This window comes from Dunckerocampus dactyliophorus, chromosome 5 (genome assembly GCF_027744805.1).
Source record: "Dunckerocampus dactyliophorus isolate RoL2022-P2 chromosome 5, RoL_Ddac_1.1, whole genome shotgun sequence".
In the NCBI taxonomy this organism is placed as follows: Eukaryota; Metazoa; Chordata; class Actinopteri; order Syngnathiformes; family Syngnathidae; genus Dunckerocampus; species Dunckerocampus dactyliophorus.
In genome coordinates this window covers 15,498,169-15,516,356 of record NC_072823.1, presented here as the reverse complement: position 1 = coordinate 15,516,356, position 18,188 = coordinate 15,498,169, and the positions used below count along the sequence as shown (strand labels likewise).

General features: G+C 40.8%; 1 protein-coding gene across 4 annotated transcripts in view; it reads left to right on the top strand.

Annotated features, from left to right (window-relative positions):
- Nucleotides 1-4,723: 4,723 nt before the first annotated feature.
- The window catches only part of LOC129181537 (transient receptor potential cation channel subfamily M member 1), a 50,229-nt gene continuing 36,764 nt past the window's right edge, over nucleotides 4,724-18,188 (top strand). For 2 of the 4 annotated variants that reach the window (XM_054776872.1, XM_054776871.1), the window contains exon 1: nucleotides 17,282-17,488. In XM_054776872.1, coding sequence (XP_054632847.1) covers nucleotides 17,417-17,488 — 72 coding nt within the window. In that variant the 5' untranslated portion in view covers nucleotides 17,282-17,416. Of the gene's footprint in view, nucleotides 4,808-7,917; nucleotides 8,083-14,718; nucleotides 14,838-16,005; nucleotides 16,168-16,214; nucleotides 17,247-17,281; nucleotides 17,489-18,188 lie in introns of those variants that run through there. The other 2 variants (XM_054776869.1, XM_054776870.1) reach the window with 2 other exon arrangements.

Here is an 18,188-nt window from a genome sequence, read left to right as displayed (position 1 = left end):
GATCGTGAGGAACAAACTCTGGTTTTGACGGCAGCAGTCATGTGCGTGTGTGTTCAACGAGTCAGTCATGCGGAGCTGAGACAAGTTGAAACTACATGTTACTGGGACAAACTCTGGTCTGGCTGCCATCCAGCAAGCTTTACTGGTTACAAAAAAATGATTGAGCGCTTATCAGCAAACTGCGCTCACGAAACAACATTGAACGTCTGGCTGCAAGCACAGACAAGGTACAGCACAATGAACATGTTTTAAGCATGTTTCAGTCATGAATTACTCATCACCTTTTATTATAAAACATGTCCTTTGCCGCCTTAAAAGGCAAGGTGTTCTCTCTGAGGAACCTCTTCTTTTGAACAACTGTCTTCTAAAAAAGGTCTCAGTATTGATGAATTCATTTAAGGATTAAAATCAGAAACATCATGGTCAGCGACACCTTAGCATCAAGAGTGGAAACATGCAACCCTGTCTTGGTCCAAAGGTAACAAAAACCTACCACTCTAAAGCTAACTAATTAACATATTATATTATGATGGAGCTGTGTTGCTCTTTTGTGATGTTGTCAGACAACTAGTGGAGAATCATCACCGATCCTTGCTACCTTTCTAAAGTCAAACAAAGTGTGTAACCTATTAAAATGTGATTAATGTGAGCCAAAAAGGGAAGTTTTGCTGTTCCCGCCACCAGGACAGAGTGGATGAAGTAGATATACTTAGTGTTTAGTCTGTAACATTCCGTATAATAGAATACATAAACAAACTTTTGCGCTTTGAGGAAACGACCGTTTCCACAAAGCACAAGTTTGTTTCAGTACATTATGGTATGTAATTTTTTGGGACGTCTGATCTGAAAAGTGGTGAACGGCGGCATTGTAAACACTTTTGGCACCCTTTCCTGTGTTAATGTAAAATTTCATTCTTGAGAACACTGAGGGTAGCAAGAAAACAGCCTGCTGAAGCCAATTGGAGACTGTGGAGTATAAGGTAATCTCCACATGTACACAGATAATTTCAAAACTGCATAATTTTCTTTGCGTTTGGGCCACAGAAATGTAGATTTTTGTGCTCATGACCCCAAAAAATAGTTAGGAAAAAGTATTAACAAAATGAGAGTACACATTTAATATAACATGTTTGTCATACCGCTGTGATCGATAGATAAACATCTACAACCGTCGCCATCTTGGCTGTGACATCACAACGACAACACGTCTGGCAACCAGATTCAAACAAACGCAGCCACGAACACACAGCAAAGCCAAACAGGTGACACGTTCACAACAATAACACAATAATAACATTCACTGCTATTGTGTTGTGATGAGTATGAATTGTGATATGTTTTACTGGCAGTGATAGCCACTGACAGCGCTATGCACATTGCACAGAGCTGAAGACGAATGACAGCGATTGTTGATTAGCTAGCAATTTGGCATCAAAACCCATATTATTATTCTAAGATTTCAGAAATTAACAACTGTAAACATTAACATGCGTTTTGGTGTCATGAGCACTTATTAAGTAACTTATAAGTAATTTCTGTATGTGCATGTACTAATTTTGTGCAATGATAGACATGCATGCGACTAGTAACAAAAAAACATTCATTCATGTTATTTCCCGGGTTCCGTGTAGACAAGTGTTGATTTTACATACTGTATGCCTAATGTACAATCATGGAAAAAATGATTAGACCACCCTTGTTTCTTCAGTTTCGTGTTCATTTTAATGACTGATACAACTAACTACCTTTGTTTGGACAAATATATCAATGACTATCTATTATGTCTCTATATTGACAAACAGTGGCGACCAGTCAGCTGATCCAGACTTCAGATTGGCCAAATGCACATTAAAGCTAACACTAGTTTAGCGTGAGAGTAGAGTCGTGCTGACGCGAGGTACCATGTAGTGGAAAAGGGGCACATGTTTCACCGGTATGATGTAACAGCATTGTCATTCCACCTACACACTCTACAGTGGAAAAGCTCAGATGAGGGTTTAACGTTCCAAACTTTACTGTAGTGGTGGAATTGCTAGACAACTGGCAAGTATGGGTCATTGGTGGTGTCGTGGCTCACATGGCAAACTTCCATGCAGCAAGCATGGCATTAATGTGACTTACACGTGAATAGCTGTTTGTCTGAATGTGACCTGTGATTGACTGGTGACCAGACCAGGGTGAAGTCTTCTGTCTTTTTCCAAGAGTCAGCTGGGATAGGCCCCAGCTTCCCCCTGAATGGACAAGGAATAGAAAATGGATGGCTGGCATGAGGACAGAAAAGACCTATCTGAAGTTGTGTGTGGCATAGACAAGGGGCGGGGGCTAAATGAAGGTCAGTTGGCATACTGGTGGGAGGCGATGTTCTCAGATGCCAGTTCAATGTGGTCGTCATCCTCCCTCTGCCTGCGCCTCCAGGCTGTCCATGTTGAGCCACACAACAGAAGCAGCCTTTTTCACCCCTATGTTAATCCTGCTTGCCTCCCCCCGCCTTGATACCGCTTCTCCGGCGCGCCACCACAAAGGACAAAGTGGCATCCTGCACTCATTGACAGAATGCTGCATAAACAGATAGAAATCAACCAGATGAGCGATCTCTCTCTCTCTCACTTGTACGCATGAAGTTATGTTTATGAACCCTAGCTAAAATCCACGTCACTCCCTTGACCCGAGGCTGACGCTGACAGAGCCACGACTATGTGCAGCCATCATTGTTCCCTCTCATCACAGCATGTTGGCTTTGTCCAGTCCACACAATACAGCCTAAAAGAGCAAAGTGAAGCGGACACAGTTTTGTTTTTGCACCCATTTACCGGTCAGTGGTGACCCTATTCAGGATGCATTGATCACTGCTCTGGCTGGGGAGGGATGAGCCTCACAGGCACTGGCGAGGGGGCCGCTATTCAGTTGATCGCCACGACCGCAGGCGCTGCATTAACTCGTTGTGCTGATGCTATAGAGGTCTGGCCATCATTTCTAAGACCATCAACAATGATGCCATTACATTTGTTGGTGGAAGCACAGTGCTTGATGCTGAGACTTGAGAAATATGTCAATAAATAATGGCCAGCCATGGCCTATATGGAACAAATTTATAGAAGTACATTCTCAGGGTTTAATCAAACCAACAAATTGTTCTGTGAAACCACTAGATGGACACTGTCTTTATTCACAAAGAGAGTCGCCAACATTTCTACTGAAGTGGTAGCAACGGGAGGGGAAGGACATGTAGACAAGATTCTTGGAGAACAATGTCCTGAATAACCAGCAAAAAACAGCACAGCGTTCAAATAGATACACCACCAGTTTATATTTGTTCTCTGTCTTAATGAATTTGCAAAAATGGTCAAATAAAAGTAAAAGAAATTCACATTTATCATTGTACAGACAAATGTTAGATAGCAAATGTTAGATGTTATGTCAAGCAGAAACTAGCTAACATTTGTATTCATTTGCAGACAACGCTATTCACTACAAAAACAATGAAAGCAAAGAACACTTATTATAAAAAGAATATATAATAGCGTGGTGTGATGTGTGTATGGAAGTCAGTTTACAACCACTGAGAGAAAAAAAATATACCAATGGTAGGTCATAATTATGACATAAAAAGTCCTAATTATAAGATAAAAAGCGGAAATTATGAGATAAGAAAGTCATAATTATGAAATGAAGTCAAAATTACAAGATAAACATTTTTTAATTCATAATGAGATAGGAAAGTCGAAATGATGAGATACAAACTGTGCATGTGCCGCCTTCTTTACCGGAGCCTTCATCACATGGCACTCGGCAGGTCATTCCAACTTTTTATCTCATAATTATGACATTTTATCTCATAATATCAACTTTTTATCTCTTGATTATGACTTTCCTATCTCATAAAGTATGACTTTTTATCTCGTAATTTCGATTTACATCTCATAACTTGACTATGACTTTCTAATCCTTAATTTCGACATTTTATCTCATAATTTCGACTTTTTATCTAATAATTATGACTTACCATTGGGATATTTTTTTCTTTCAGCGGCGAAAACGGGTTTCCATATGTGTGTGAGCAACTTTATTCCTTTGTTAAACTGTCAGAATCATTCTAACACTAACATGAGCTGCGTAAATCTGTTGCTCTATAATATTGTCATATAATATTGGAAAATATTACAGCCAAGTGTTATACAAAGAATTTTATGGTGTTTGTGTTTTAGCGTTTGGATAATTTCTGTGTTTGGAGCATTGCACTTGTCGACCTCCGTATTCAGGAGGTTATAATAAATGCTAGCAAACTGTAGCTTACCAGCGTTAGGCTACTAGCTAGTTAGCTACAAAGCAACAGTAGATACAGTAGAAATACAGTCATTGAAAAAATGATTAGACCACCCTTGTTTCTTCAGTTTCTTGTTCATTTGAACGTCTGATACAACCAAAGGTATCTTAGTTTGGACAAATATGACAATGACAACAAAAATAGCTCGTAAGAGTTCCATTTTTTTGGCAGTACAATGCTATAGCTATTCATGTATTTCAATAAACTGAAGAAACAAGGGTGGTCTAATAATTTTTTTCCATGACTGTATGTATGAGGTTGTTTAAGCCAATTACAGTACATGTAAAAACAAATAGATTTCCACTGAAGAGGTCTTACATCACGTGTGCTGACACAGGCTAGGGTGTTTCTAATGTCATCGGGTTCACGTGTGGGCATGGCTTCCCACAAGCCGCCACGAGAAGCAGGAAGTAGTGGCGGGGAAGCGCGCCATCCTGGAGTGGGGGTTGATTTTGAAGCAGCGACGTCTCCCTTTAAAAAAACGTAAGCATACGACACGACGTAGTGTGTAGAGGGGCAACGTACGCTGTTTTATCCTCGAATGACCCGCAGTGCTCAGTCGAGAACATCCCGTTCATGAGTTATTAATAGCTCGCCTTGCGTCACCCAACTGCCGCGCTGCTCGACACGCAACGGAGTCTCGATCCGTGCCCGCCACGCATCCTCCTGCAAAAAAACAAAACATGCTTATAAAACAGGCAGTCGTCCTCCAGCAGCTGTCTGGGTGTCTTACAGCTCATGTGAACACGACCTGTAAGCGTTACACACACGGTTATTTAACAAGTCGCTAGCACTAACGAATTATAAGCACTACTTTGTGTCTGCAGTGCACCAACAGCACTGTTTGAGACTATATAGGTGACCAAATCTCACAACCCACTCCCTCTCCCCCTCATAAAACCCAGAACCTAGCTGTGCAGCTCCAGAGGGAGAGGGGAGGGAGTCTTTGCTGTGCTTGTCTGCAGGCTCATTCTAAGCTGTGACACGGCAGTGCTGTATGTAGGTCGGTTGCTGTAACTCAGCTGGAAAAGAAAACAACATTGCACTGCAATGGATCTGGCGTAAATATTTACAAACAGTGTTGCTTGCTGCTGTGTGGGCTGGCTACTGCACCCGCCACACCCACCCAGGCACAAGAAGAAGAAGGGTGGCGCCTGTGTTGCATTTCTCATTTAATCCCTTTCATATACTGTGACTCCATGCGCAGCTTCACCACACCTGGAGAACTCCAGGCATCCGCCCCATTGGATGACTCACTGGGGATGCTGCTGGAGTGCCAAATAAAACATCCAGTGGGCGCATTCACACATCAAATTGATCTATGAAGTGGTTGGAGGGCAAAACACTTCATGAAATGACATAGAACCTTTGTTAGAACCATGTCGCATGGTCCTCATCAGCAGATAGTTACTCTTAGCCAAATGATCCAAAAGACTTACTCAAAGTGCTGTGGGGGAGGGAGTGTCTCTGCTTAATTTTAATCAGCAGTTTGCTATTTTAAAGAGCAACCGGTGGTTTGTGCAGTGTCATTAAGGTAAAATGCTCGTGGCAGTTTTTGTATCAACAGTTTTCCAGACGAACGCTACCTCCTTGTGTATTTGAAGCAACACTTTGACATCATGGAATTTGCACATCCTCAGCACATAAGCAGAGCCAAACTAATGGGCTTTAGCTTTTGGATGGGATTCATGTGTACGTACTGTAGCTCAAGAGAGGATCTAGTAGATTGTGGATTGCTTGGATTGAAACTTTATGATCCTTAATCGCAATGTAACATGTAAACATGAACATTTTCTGGATGGAGGTTATGGCGGTGTTAGCAGGAAAAAAATGAATTGGCTATCCTCACACCCTGATCAGGTTTTGACCATAGGTGGATTGAAATCAGTTTTGAATCATATACAGTCTGAAGCGTGACGTAGCAAGCAAAATTGAAAGTTATTTTCTCACCAGTTTGCATATAAAAAAGTATCACTTTAAAATATATACAGTATATCACTTATATCACCTATATAACTTACCTTAAATCGTCACAAACGTGCTCCAAAATGGCGCCGTATCTTGCATGTATCACGCTGTTTTTTAAAACAGTTAGTTAAACATGATGTAAAAAAAAGCGGTTCTAAAAAAGTGTATTGATAAGAAAAAATTGATCAGTAGAAATCTTGACGGTAATGCATAACACTTTTTTATTTTTAATCAGTGTCACTTTCATTATTGTCTGAATTTTGACCAAAAAAATTGAATAATAACATGCAAATACTCTGAAGATCACATTGTGCGTCAAAGTAGGTGGCAGCTCATTTGTGTATAGTCTTCATTACATTTTTGTTACAATGTGTGCGGACTACACTAGTTACGTCTGTGGCGCATACATGTTCCATCAGAGTTTTGTCGTTTGGATGCAGCAAAATGTGTTCGGTGCACAATGTGATGTTATTAGCAGTGTCACGTGACACCCGACTCACGAGGCAAGATGATGCACGAGATTGGGAGACGAAACAAGATTTTTACATTATTTTTAATAAAAGTACAATGAAAAAGCACGACTGGACAAATAAACGTTTTTTATTTAACCGCATCACTAAACAATGCAGGCGTGTTCTGAAATGTGTATTGACCCACAAATAAGCAATATTATTGTCAACATTTTTTGAGGCCAAATAAACCACTAATCTTATGATAATACATAATAAGTAATAATAATAATTTATCACAATAATGCAATATTTATTGTAACATGTAATCTTTCACTCTGTAAAGTTAAGGAATTGCAGTTTGTGACATGTATTTTCTCACAGGCAGTTTCTACTGTCTAATGTTTGCAGCATATTGTGTTAAATAATGCAAGCATCAATGCTAACCGTACTACTCAGGGATCACAAACAGTACTACAAAAACACTTACTTAAGTTTACAAAGGGACAACTAGATTGACTGACAATGGTGTTTTAGCTTGAGTCAGCGCCAGTCTTTGGCAAATATTTCTCTCCTTCTTCGGGGCCCAACTGATTACCTTACTGCCATTTGCCCAGTCTCCAAACACCATCTGTGTTTGGGATCATCCTGGCCTGTTGTAATTACCGTCGCAGGCAAGCACCCATAGATAATGACAATGCTGCTATGCTCAGCAGGATTAGACAGGTGCTTGTCGACTTGCTTTGACTTGGGTTTTTATGGCCTGTAACACCACGGACAATCAATGAGAAGATGATAACCTACAGGCTGTTCAAACGCTGGACTGTGCTTCAGCTGTGGAAAGGACTACATTCTAGCTCAACTGGATTGTGATTGGAATTGTGAAGATTACATAGTTTCTTGTGTTGTTTTCATACAGCATATCAAGATAATATACTGTATATCTCACAAAAGTGAGTACAGCCCTCACATTTCAGCTACCATTTTACTACAGTATATCTTCTCAAGTTACAATACTATGGCAATTAAACTTGGATATACTTTAGAGTAGTCAGCGTACAGCTTGCATAGCGGTATAAATTTACTATCCACTGAAAGTGAATCGATAAACAGCCATTATTGTCTCAATAGTTGGTAACAAAAGTGAGTTGAAAGATGATTGTGTCTTGCCAACAGTCAAGCACGGTGGTGGTCGTGCCATGGTCAAGGGCTGCATGAGTGCTGCCGGTACTTTGGAGCTGCGATTCGCCGAGAGACATGCATTGCTTGGGGACCTGGACACCAACTGCCTTGCTGAAGAAGGTGAAGGTGATTGGTGAATTCCATGAAAGAAGGATTAAGGTAGTGCTGGATAACAATGGTTCATTCATTCATTAATTTTCTGTGCTGCTTACCCTCACTAGGGTCGCAGGGGTATGCTGCAGCCTATCCCAGCTGACCTTTCGGTAGAGAGGCAGGGTACACCTTGGTCACCAGCCAGGGCACATACAGACAAACAACCATTTACACTCATATTCATACCTATGGACAATTTAGAGCTGCCAGTTAACTTAACATGCATGTTTTTGGAATGTGGGAGGAAGCCGGAATACTTGGGGAAAACCCACGCATGCAAGGGGAGAACACACAAACTCCACACAGAGATGTCCAACGGAGATGCGATGATAATAACCAAGTTTAGTGATTTTGTATTGCATTGCAGTATTGAAAATATATACTAAAATGGTTTCTGAAATGTGAGGGGTGTACCCACCGTTGTGAGATGCTCTAGCTTCGTAGGTTGTTTAATCAAAATAATATATAATAGGAGCTGTACTATACGTTAGACATCAACCTATGTTGTCTAAATTAGGTCACTTTAGGCTCCAAAAGAAATGAGTTTTATGCAAGCAAGCTATATATTTGACTACACAGAATCAAAAGGTGATAAAAGAGAACATTATGAGCTTCAGAAAATTTTTTACATTTTTCCTCAGGATGTTATGTACCTTTAATTAGAATTTATTTAGGTTTTCCATATGTAGGAAGAGTCACATCTATGTACTGTATCACATTATTGGCTGCTAAGGTCTCCTGTAGTCAGTCTCAAGTGACATACAGTAATTGGCTCTATTGATAGCAAACCCGAAACCGGATTACTGAGTAGTAAAGAGTGTGATAACATGAACCGGGAACGTGTTTATTATCTAATTTAACAACTTTGCGTGCAGTTAAGGTGTGGTAGTGCTGGATATTCTGAGACAACAGACTGCCTTGCCATAAAATTTGCGGTTGATGTTGACTGTGCCCCGAGGGTGATTGCCAGTGACTCATGTTATGAAGTTGGCTCAAAGGTTATATCAATAGGTCCATGGAATTTGAGTGGGATCTACCTGCTCCTGTATTTAAACTAATAATCAGTTGTTCCTCAAGCCTTCAAATTTTTTATAGGCGCATAGTTTAGCCTAAATTTAAGGACAGTCTCTTTTTAAAGATGCCGTCCACAGGATAAATCCTTCAAGATCATCCATTGACTACATGGCACCTGACCATGGCAGCTCTGTTGTCTTTATTGTGTCTTTTAATGAATCTCAGAGGCATATAACTTTCTTTTTTAGCTTTCAAATAATAGGCATAACAGGATAGTTACAGACGAGAAATGTGACATAATTGTTGTCAAATTCTGATTCCAATCCAAGCAGATGACCTACACAATGACAACAACTGTTTTTTTTGTTGGTTTATGTGAAGCTTTCGAGCTTTAAAACACAATGTAATGAATGAAAGTGAATGAAATACTAATCAGCTTTTTGTGTTGTGGGAATGGGTATTTATATATTGAATTCAAGGGCCGCTTTGATGGCACCAGAAGGCCTAGAATCTGCTAATAATAATAAAAAAAAGACTGGATAATAGAAGTGACTGTTTCAAGTATATATGGTGATTCAGTGCATTTAGTCTTGCTTGGATGTCAATGAGGAGAAGATCTGAAGCTTGTGACCTTTGCATGACAGATAATGCCGATGACCCTTTCTTAGAAACATCTCTCTGGATTATTCTGAGCCTGCATGACATTAACAGCTGTCCATGGCAGATGAATATTGAAAAAAAATGGTTTTGGCTCATGTACAATAATCTGGCTCACAGCAGCTCTTTGGCTAAAGAGGTAATCAAACAAGCACAGCGAGCATTATTGATTCTGCTTGGTAACGCCCCACTAATTTACATCTATTACAGTTTGCATATGATTTTGGTTCACACTAGGCAAGTTAAGCCAGTTTCTTATTTCAGAGTCCACCGGGTAATTTCACAATGGAACAAGAGAGATAGACATCTTCCAACCAGTCGCGGTGAATTTGTTGAACTTTTGATGTGTCAGAAACTTATAACATAGATTAGAGAAATGAAAAATATCGATGTTATTGTAGCATAAAAAATGATCAAATACTGATACTACCATAGGTATGAGTGCTGTCAATATTTGGCAGTATCTGCCCACCTCTATTGAAAACATGTACTGTACGCTATATGTTCATTTAAAGACTGTCTGTCTCTGTTTGTCATTGACTGGTGATCAGTCCAGGGTTTACATTGCCGCTCATCTAAAGTCAACTGGGATAGATTCCATTGACCCTGAAAAGGATGATCGGTATAGAAAATGGATGTAAAAATGTGCACAGCATGCCCAGCTTTATGTGGAGTGGAAATCACGTCCCACTTTGATCAAATTGCTGGCTCTAAAAAAGATCGTCTTTGGACTGTAGGTCACACATCTGGTTTTGGTGATGTTGGATGACGAGCTGAAAGTGGACGTTTATGCAGCTGAGCGCAGGACTCAGCCACCCCCATTTTTCTCCCCAGTGAGAAGCTCTTTCTCATCGCTCCCTGGGAAAGGCTTATGGATTTTCCGCTCTGACAGCCCAAGACACTGCAATCACAAACAGTGGTTGTATGAAACACTTTTCTGATCAAAGGCAGCATTGCAGCCACTGAGTCTGACTTGTGCAATGGGGCCAGTGGTTCCAGCAACTTCCTGCAGGTCAACAGTGCCACTGTTTACAGCATGACTCTAACATATGGATTCCCTGTTAACCTTTGTGTGGGCCCCAGGTCAATGTTGGAAGTACCTTATGTCAGCATGTGCTCTGTGAAGAGCAGGATAGAGACGTGGATGCTGATTGGTGGTTTTAGCTGCACTGAGCAGGAAATTCATGGAATGTGTTTCTCCTGCGGGATTGGCGTTCCAGGAACAATTTTTCTCTTGTGGCATCCAATGAACTGGGCCATAGGAGGGTGTGCATCACCCTCTCTTCACCGGGGAAGTCGTCAGCCGCGAGTCGAGCTATAGTTGGCCACGCCTCGTTTCTGTCCACTTCCCACTTGCATTTGTGCTGACAGCGGCATAGCGAGGGACCACTCCTATAAGCACACAGACAGGAAGAGCTCTCTTTCGACAGCACTTCTTTTTTCTTCTTTCTTTCTTACCCTTGACCCTGTTCTGACCGTCTCTGAGCCCCACACATCAAGCTGTGGCTTCTTTAGAGACCCATACCAGCAGCTTTTAGTCTTGACCTACATTGCTACCAAAGTGCCTCTTCAACTCCACTTTATTAAGGACACCTCAGCAATAGAGCAGGACTCAAGTCAGTGCCTTTACTATATGATAATGTTTATTATCAGTTTCAAAATTAGTTTTCAAAGCCAAATGCCACAGCCGTGTGGGAATATTTATGAGCAAGGTGAGCCCATCAACAGGAACAAGCCAGTATGCCGAGTTTGGTGAAAGTGGTAGCAACATAAAAGGCAACACCACAAACTCAAATATATCCACCCTACCAAGTTTTCCGGTCAACACTCACTAAGAGGTGTAGTCTGCAAAGTAAATACAAACGAAACAGTGTAAAATGGTGCTTTCAAAGAAAGTCATCGCAAAAGAAATGCTGCTCTTTAATACAGTTGAAAAGCCAGCATTTCAAGAAATGCTGGAAACGTTTGACAGGCAGTGCCTGTGAGAAAACACGTCACAAACGGCAATTCCGCAACATTACAGATTGAAAGATGACATATTGAAGAAAATGTTACATTATTATGGTATGTTATTATTTATTGTTATTATTATTATTATAATTATTATCACAGTGGTTTATTTGGTCTAAAAATAGTGTTTTATGCCAGTTTGCTGGACAATAAACATTTCAAAACGCACCTGCATTGTTTTGTGACTCGGTCGAATAAAAAAAGTTTGTTTGTCCAGTCATATTTTTTCATTGAGCTTTTCTTAAAATGAATGTGAAAATCTCATCTTGTCTTGTTTTCGTGGATCCAGTCCAGTGCATCGTCTCATCTCGAGCTAGCGTACCTAATACGCAGCTATCACAGTGATCAGACATGAAATTAAACCAGGATGGAATGTAACGGACATGTACGTATGATAGATCGGAGATATAATTTAGTGTGAGTAAGCTTGAGAACAAAAATACAGCTTCCCAGCCTTTCCTCTCTCCTCCCCCTAACCGAGCAAATGTGCACCCTTTGTGATTTTTGTGTACGTAAGTACACACACCCACCTATGCCCACGTGACCACACCCCCGTATTCTCACGCAGACTAAAACACACAATGGTTCTCGCCAAAGTTATGACCTGTCTCCTACTTTAATGGCAAGTATGCAACTAATTGTTTTAAGTATTACAGTGAAATCTACAGGATAATAATACAGCGTACATGTACTGTACGTAAGAACGTGACGTACTGTAAGTGTAAGATGGCAGCACTAGCTTTCGACAGTCAACTTTGTCACAATACGGCCTCAAAACTTGCAGCAAGGTGCACACAAGTTCATGTATGCTAGTAAGCAATATCTGGCAGGCAAGCATGTGCACTCGGCATCCCGGACCGCTAATTGAGAGGACCCGGCGGCCTGTGGAGGCGCGTACTACCACTGCCCGCATCGGAGGGACATGGAGGTGGTGCCACAGGAGACTGAAGTGCAGTTGTCATGGTACCCTGACTACCAGGCTAAAGGCTAGACCGACCGCGGCTACGATTCCATCTTTTCTACTATCGATCAGCTTTCATTAGCATTCATTAGGAGTGACTACCGAGACCATTTATGATATATTATACATTTTAATATGTGTGTAAGGCATACTATAGGGCTTAGAGTGTAAGTAGACATTTGTATGCATGTGTCCATTATTCGTATTTTTTTACATTCTGAACCCCCCCGCAAATCGTGGGAATCAACTGTACTGTTAAATGGTTCACTTATTTTTACACTTGCATAACTGACTGCCTTCAGGCAGTGTCTCCCGCATTCCTTACGTCACAGGTCATCAAAAGGTGAGTGGGGTTTTTTTGGGTTTAAAATTTATTATACAGCCGTTAACGTCATTTTATACTTGTTTGACAGTTAAGAATGTTGAAATGTTACTGATGATGAGTTCAAAATTTGAACCAGTCTGAGGTCAACCAACATTCAGGAATGAATCGTGTTAATGTTTAACCCAGTTGAAGTTGCTCACATTAACTTGTCAAAATAAAGTCATATTATAATATTAAGGTTCTAATAACTGTGCTGCTGTAGCAATAACCGCTTCGTATGGGCATAAAGTAGAGGGAACATGTCCGAACATGACCTGTTCTTAACAAACCACTATTTCCTGGCCTCAATTCCACCCATGTGTTTAGTCTGCAGGAAAAAATGAGGCGTCAGCGCCCTGACTTCGTCACTGCGTCTCTTTATCTCCTTTCATGTTTCATCTTTTTTTTTTATGTACGTGTTTGTCCAGCGAGTGTGTGCTTTGTGTTTGCCTTCACTTGCTGCACTGAGGGACTGAACACACCTCAGTGTGTCTCAGGTGTGTGTAGTCTGTTTCCCCAGCAACTAACCAACCAACCAACCAAAGGAAAGTCTTACGGTGAGGTCGTAACAAAACATGCCAGTTGAATTGTTTTGTCAGTAGTACAGTTCACTGCAGATCTGTACAAGCATCTGCACACGTCAACAAAGCAGTGTCAGTGTCTTTGTTTGGTGTTTTTCCGCCACATTTTCCTGCAAACAGGTGAAATACATCTCTCCCACCTCCCTTGGAAATTGTTTCCCCCATAACAGCTCCCCAGATGCTGTTTGTATTGTAATAGACTTAAGTGATAAGATTATAGTGATTACAGCCCAGTCTTTCTTTGTGTATGTGATTTCCTATCACTCTTTGTGATGTACTGATGATCAAAACACAACATGGTCAAAATTATACACAGCAAACAAGGCAAAAATGATTATCAAACCTAGCGGTGTGACCTCTTTTGTAAGAACAGTCTTTAAGGCTGATGAGAGCGCCCTCTTTTGGTTTTAATTTAGTTTAGCAACTGGTTTAATTTGCATTGGGTTAAAATAGGTTTATTAATTATAGTATTTTTATGTGGTACAGAAGTGCATTGCATCATACTGAGAGCTCTTTCTAATTGAATTGCTTCTCTCTGAGGTAACCAGGATATTAGAACTGGTGCACACAACTGCAAATAATAATTATATTCCTAAATGAATACCTCGGGCGGTATTAAGTTAGCATTCTTATCTTTCATCAAAGCTCTAGCTTAACATTTACAGGGGATTAATTGTACGTCTTTGCAGTGCACTACGTTTGTTTTACCAATTTAATTACTTTAAGATGATTTATTACTAAATATGGCACAACAAACGCTGCAGTATTTGATTAAATTAAGTTATATCTGTGTTGGAACTGCACGTACAACATTCAGAATTAATAATGCTCTCATAATTTAGTATTGAAAGGATATTGATGTTCTCAGTGAAAACACTGCGTACACACCACGGTTTGTATTCGATATTGTTTCCCTTACCCCAACTTCATTCATTAGTGTTGTCCTATATCTTGTGGTGTTAAATAATCTCCTCTTACAAATGCAAAGCCACTACCAGATGATAAAGCTCTTTAGTGTTTGCTTACAAGGAGAAATAATGTATTATCCATTACAGAGGCCGTCTGTACGCACGTTGGAGGAGTTTTGGTGGACTTTAGTTGCTCTTCTCCAGCATGAAGTCTTGGATAAAAAGACCAGAATGATGTGTTTGATATTCTTCTGTATCCAAATGAGGTAACACTTGCTTGATTATGTTGAAATGTGCATTTGTACAGTGTCTATGTTTTGGTTGCACGTGCTTGTTTGATTTGTCTAGAATTCTTCGTTTAAGCGCAGCCGTGTGCTCTGTTTGGTTATTCTTAACTTTTGGTCAAAACAAAGCCCTGTCCAAGTAGATATGACAGCATGGCCGCTGGCAGCATGAGCAACTGTATTAGGTGTCAAAGTATGCATTTGTGGACCTGAGAAATTAAAAACTAATTCAAAGAAGAAAAGTAATCTTGATCTCAGCAATGTTTTATATGATAAAATATATGAATATAATGTGTTGCGAAGCATCTGTTCTGCTTTTGAGATTAATCTTTTGTATACATTCTCCCACTTTTGAATTAAGTATATATATTTAAACTTATAATAACATTTAAGTAATTATGATAGGCACTTACAGTACTGTATAGTATAAGCTAAGGGTCGTCAACGCGGTTCCCGCAGGCACCAGGTAGCCCTATGACTATGACTATGACAATAAATGCTACAAAAATTAGTACCTCTTGGCCATTTTCATTTAGTAAAAGTAGCTCTCACAAGAGAAAACGTTGGTGACCCCTGGTATAAGCGGTACACCGGCAGTAAAGGACAGACTCAACAGTTCTAGCTATTGCACAACAGAGGGAGTCGTTGGATAATTCTAGAGAGTTCTCTTGTATGCAAGGCAAATTTGATATGAACACACGACAAAACACATCTGCAAGCACAGAAACATTTCACTGGACATATTGAATAAGTAGCTAAACTGGGAACAAAGTGCACTTATTCAAATGGATCTGTTTGGAATGTCCAGTAAATGACCTGATAAGTGGTTGCAGACTGTTCTGACATATCAGCCTAATCGCTGAATGCATGTATTGCTGTAACAGAACAACTGGTATTCACTCATTCGGGCCTTCTACACAGAACCTGGTGAAGTAGGATATGGCCGCAACTGTTTGCACTTTCAGACAGCGATACGCCGTACCCCCAAAAACTCAATTCAATTCAATTCAACCTTATATTTATTGAGGGAAGGCCAGTTGAGCGCAAGCTCGTCTGACAGTGACAATTGCTTTCAATACAACAGGGTGGGACAAGTGTTTGTGTGCCACATGCTGTAATGTCCAGCATTGTTGTTGTTGTCTCCTATCAGGGGTTTCCATTCGCAAATGGTTGGCACAGGTTTTCCACCAGATGACCCTTCCTGAGGCAACGTTCCCATTTATTTGGCCTTGGGACCACCAACACTGGAGAGCTCCAGTGGATGACTGTTGGTGCATTTCCTGGGAATCAAACCTGCATTGACTGCATAAAGGTTAGCAGTATGTACCACTACACTATCAATGCAATGCCAAGCAATGTTATTCAATATGTAAGTGTGTTTATGGTTTGGTCGGTAGGCACCAACCACAATGCAGTGTTAGTTCCAGCTAATAAGACACAACACAAGAGCTGTATCAAAATTCTGCATATTTAGTGAGAAATATGCTCAATTTTTCTTGACACTGTCAACATGAGGCCACACGGTGGCCGAGTAGTTAGCATGTTGGCCACACAGTCAGGAGATCGGGAAGACCTGGGTTTGAATCTCTGTGTGGAGTTTACATGTTCTTCTGTGGGTTTTCTCCGGGTACTCCGGTTTCCTCCCACGCTCCAAAAACATGCATTTTAGGTTAATTGCCGACTCTAAATTGTCCATAGGTATGAATGTGAGTGTGAATGATTGTTTGTCTACATGTGTTCTTCGGCTGACTGGCGACCAGTCCAGGATGTACCCCGCCTCTCACCCAAAGTCAACTGGGATGGGCTCCAGCATACCTCCGCGATCGTAATTAGGATAAGCGGCATAGAAAATGGATGGATGGACTGTCAACATGATGTTTATAATGGTTGTTCTAACGCCCTGAATATACTTTTTCCTGTTTAGTTACATGAAAGGGGCAAAACATTAAAAACGTCTTCCAGTGTGATACAGTGGAGTTCTACTGTTCACTGCACACTACATCTACAATAATAAACATGTTGTCATGTGAATACTTTTTAAATACAGCTCTTGCGTTGGATCTCATTCGATTGTGCAGTCGTGTCTTAATAGTTGATTGCATGTTGGCAGCAACATGGTAAGCCCACTTTGTTCTATGTGTCTTGCTGTCCATCCAAAAACAAAGTGAGCTTCATGTGCTATAACCTTTGGCTCTACACCAGATAACTTTAGCTTCACAGCTTGCATGGACGCTCTAAGCCTTTTTGGGGGCTTGTGGTGTTCCAAAGTAGATTTACCTTCAATAACCATTTAATAAATCTCTTTCCATTAGACTCGGAGGCTTCGTAAGAGCCGGCTGCATTAAGCCTGATTATGGGATGTGCAGCAGAGGAAAGGGGTCTATGTGTCAAGTATGTCATCGAGTGATTTATATCCCTGCTAGAAACGTGTTTCTTGTCAGTCGGGGCGAAGTGCAGTGAGAGGAGAGGAAGAGCTGAAACCTTTAATGATGCTTACTTTTTACCTTTGCCGCACAGTGGTTTTCTCATGGTGACCCTTGACCTGTGGCTGCATCTCCAGCATGGACACCAAGGGCCCCGCTGGCACCTTCAAGAGATCCTCCCTGAAACGCAGCACATCTGGATCTCAGAAGGTAAGACACCCACAAGACACATATATGATGTTTTATGATGTAATTGGGTCACACTTATTTTCTTATTCACTTTTCCTGCGCTTTGACACTTGCTTGTCAATATTTACTTCCTTTTGTTGCCACACTTGGTCTTAAGCAATTGTCTTTGAGGACTGCTGATGAAATGTACATATTGGCGTGCACGTGTCGCGGCCTGCAAACATGCTGTTAGTGAAGATGAGCAGGCTTCAAGTAAGAGCCACTCACTACTTTAAGCCTTCATAATGGACGAGTATGGCAACCACCACCACAGATTAAATATACTGTGATATGTTTCATGCTGCTTTCATGTGATTAACACTCCTTAGTAAGTCCTTGAAAGCAAGTCAACTTGTATATATGCGATCACGTTTGTTCTCCCAGTTCAAACTTCATACCTGTTAACGTTGGGGTTTGAAAATAAGCGAAATTCATCCCCTGGACGCAAGAAAAAATTTCCAGCTGGGGGGTTGTGTGTGGAAAGACCCAGCTGCCCACTGCCAGTGCGCTACACCATTGCCCCTGCAGGCTGCTGTGGCTCAAGCATGGATTCTGTCAAATTTGCAACCTTCAGTACTGGAGAAAACTTTAAAAAAATTTTAGATGAAAGTTAAACACGGGAAACGGTGTGGTTGAAATTGGGGTTGACTTCGGGACATCTGGTCTAGTGAATAGTCTTTTT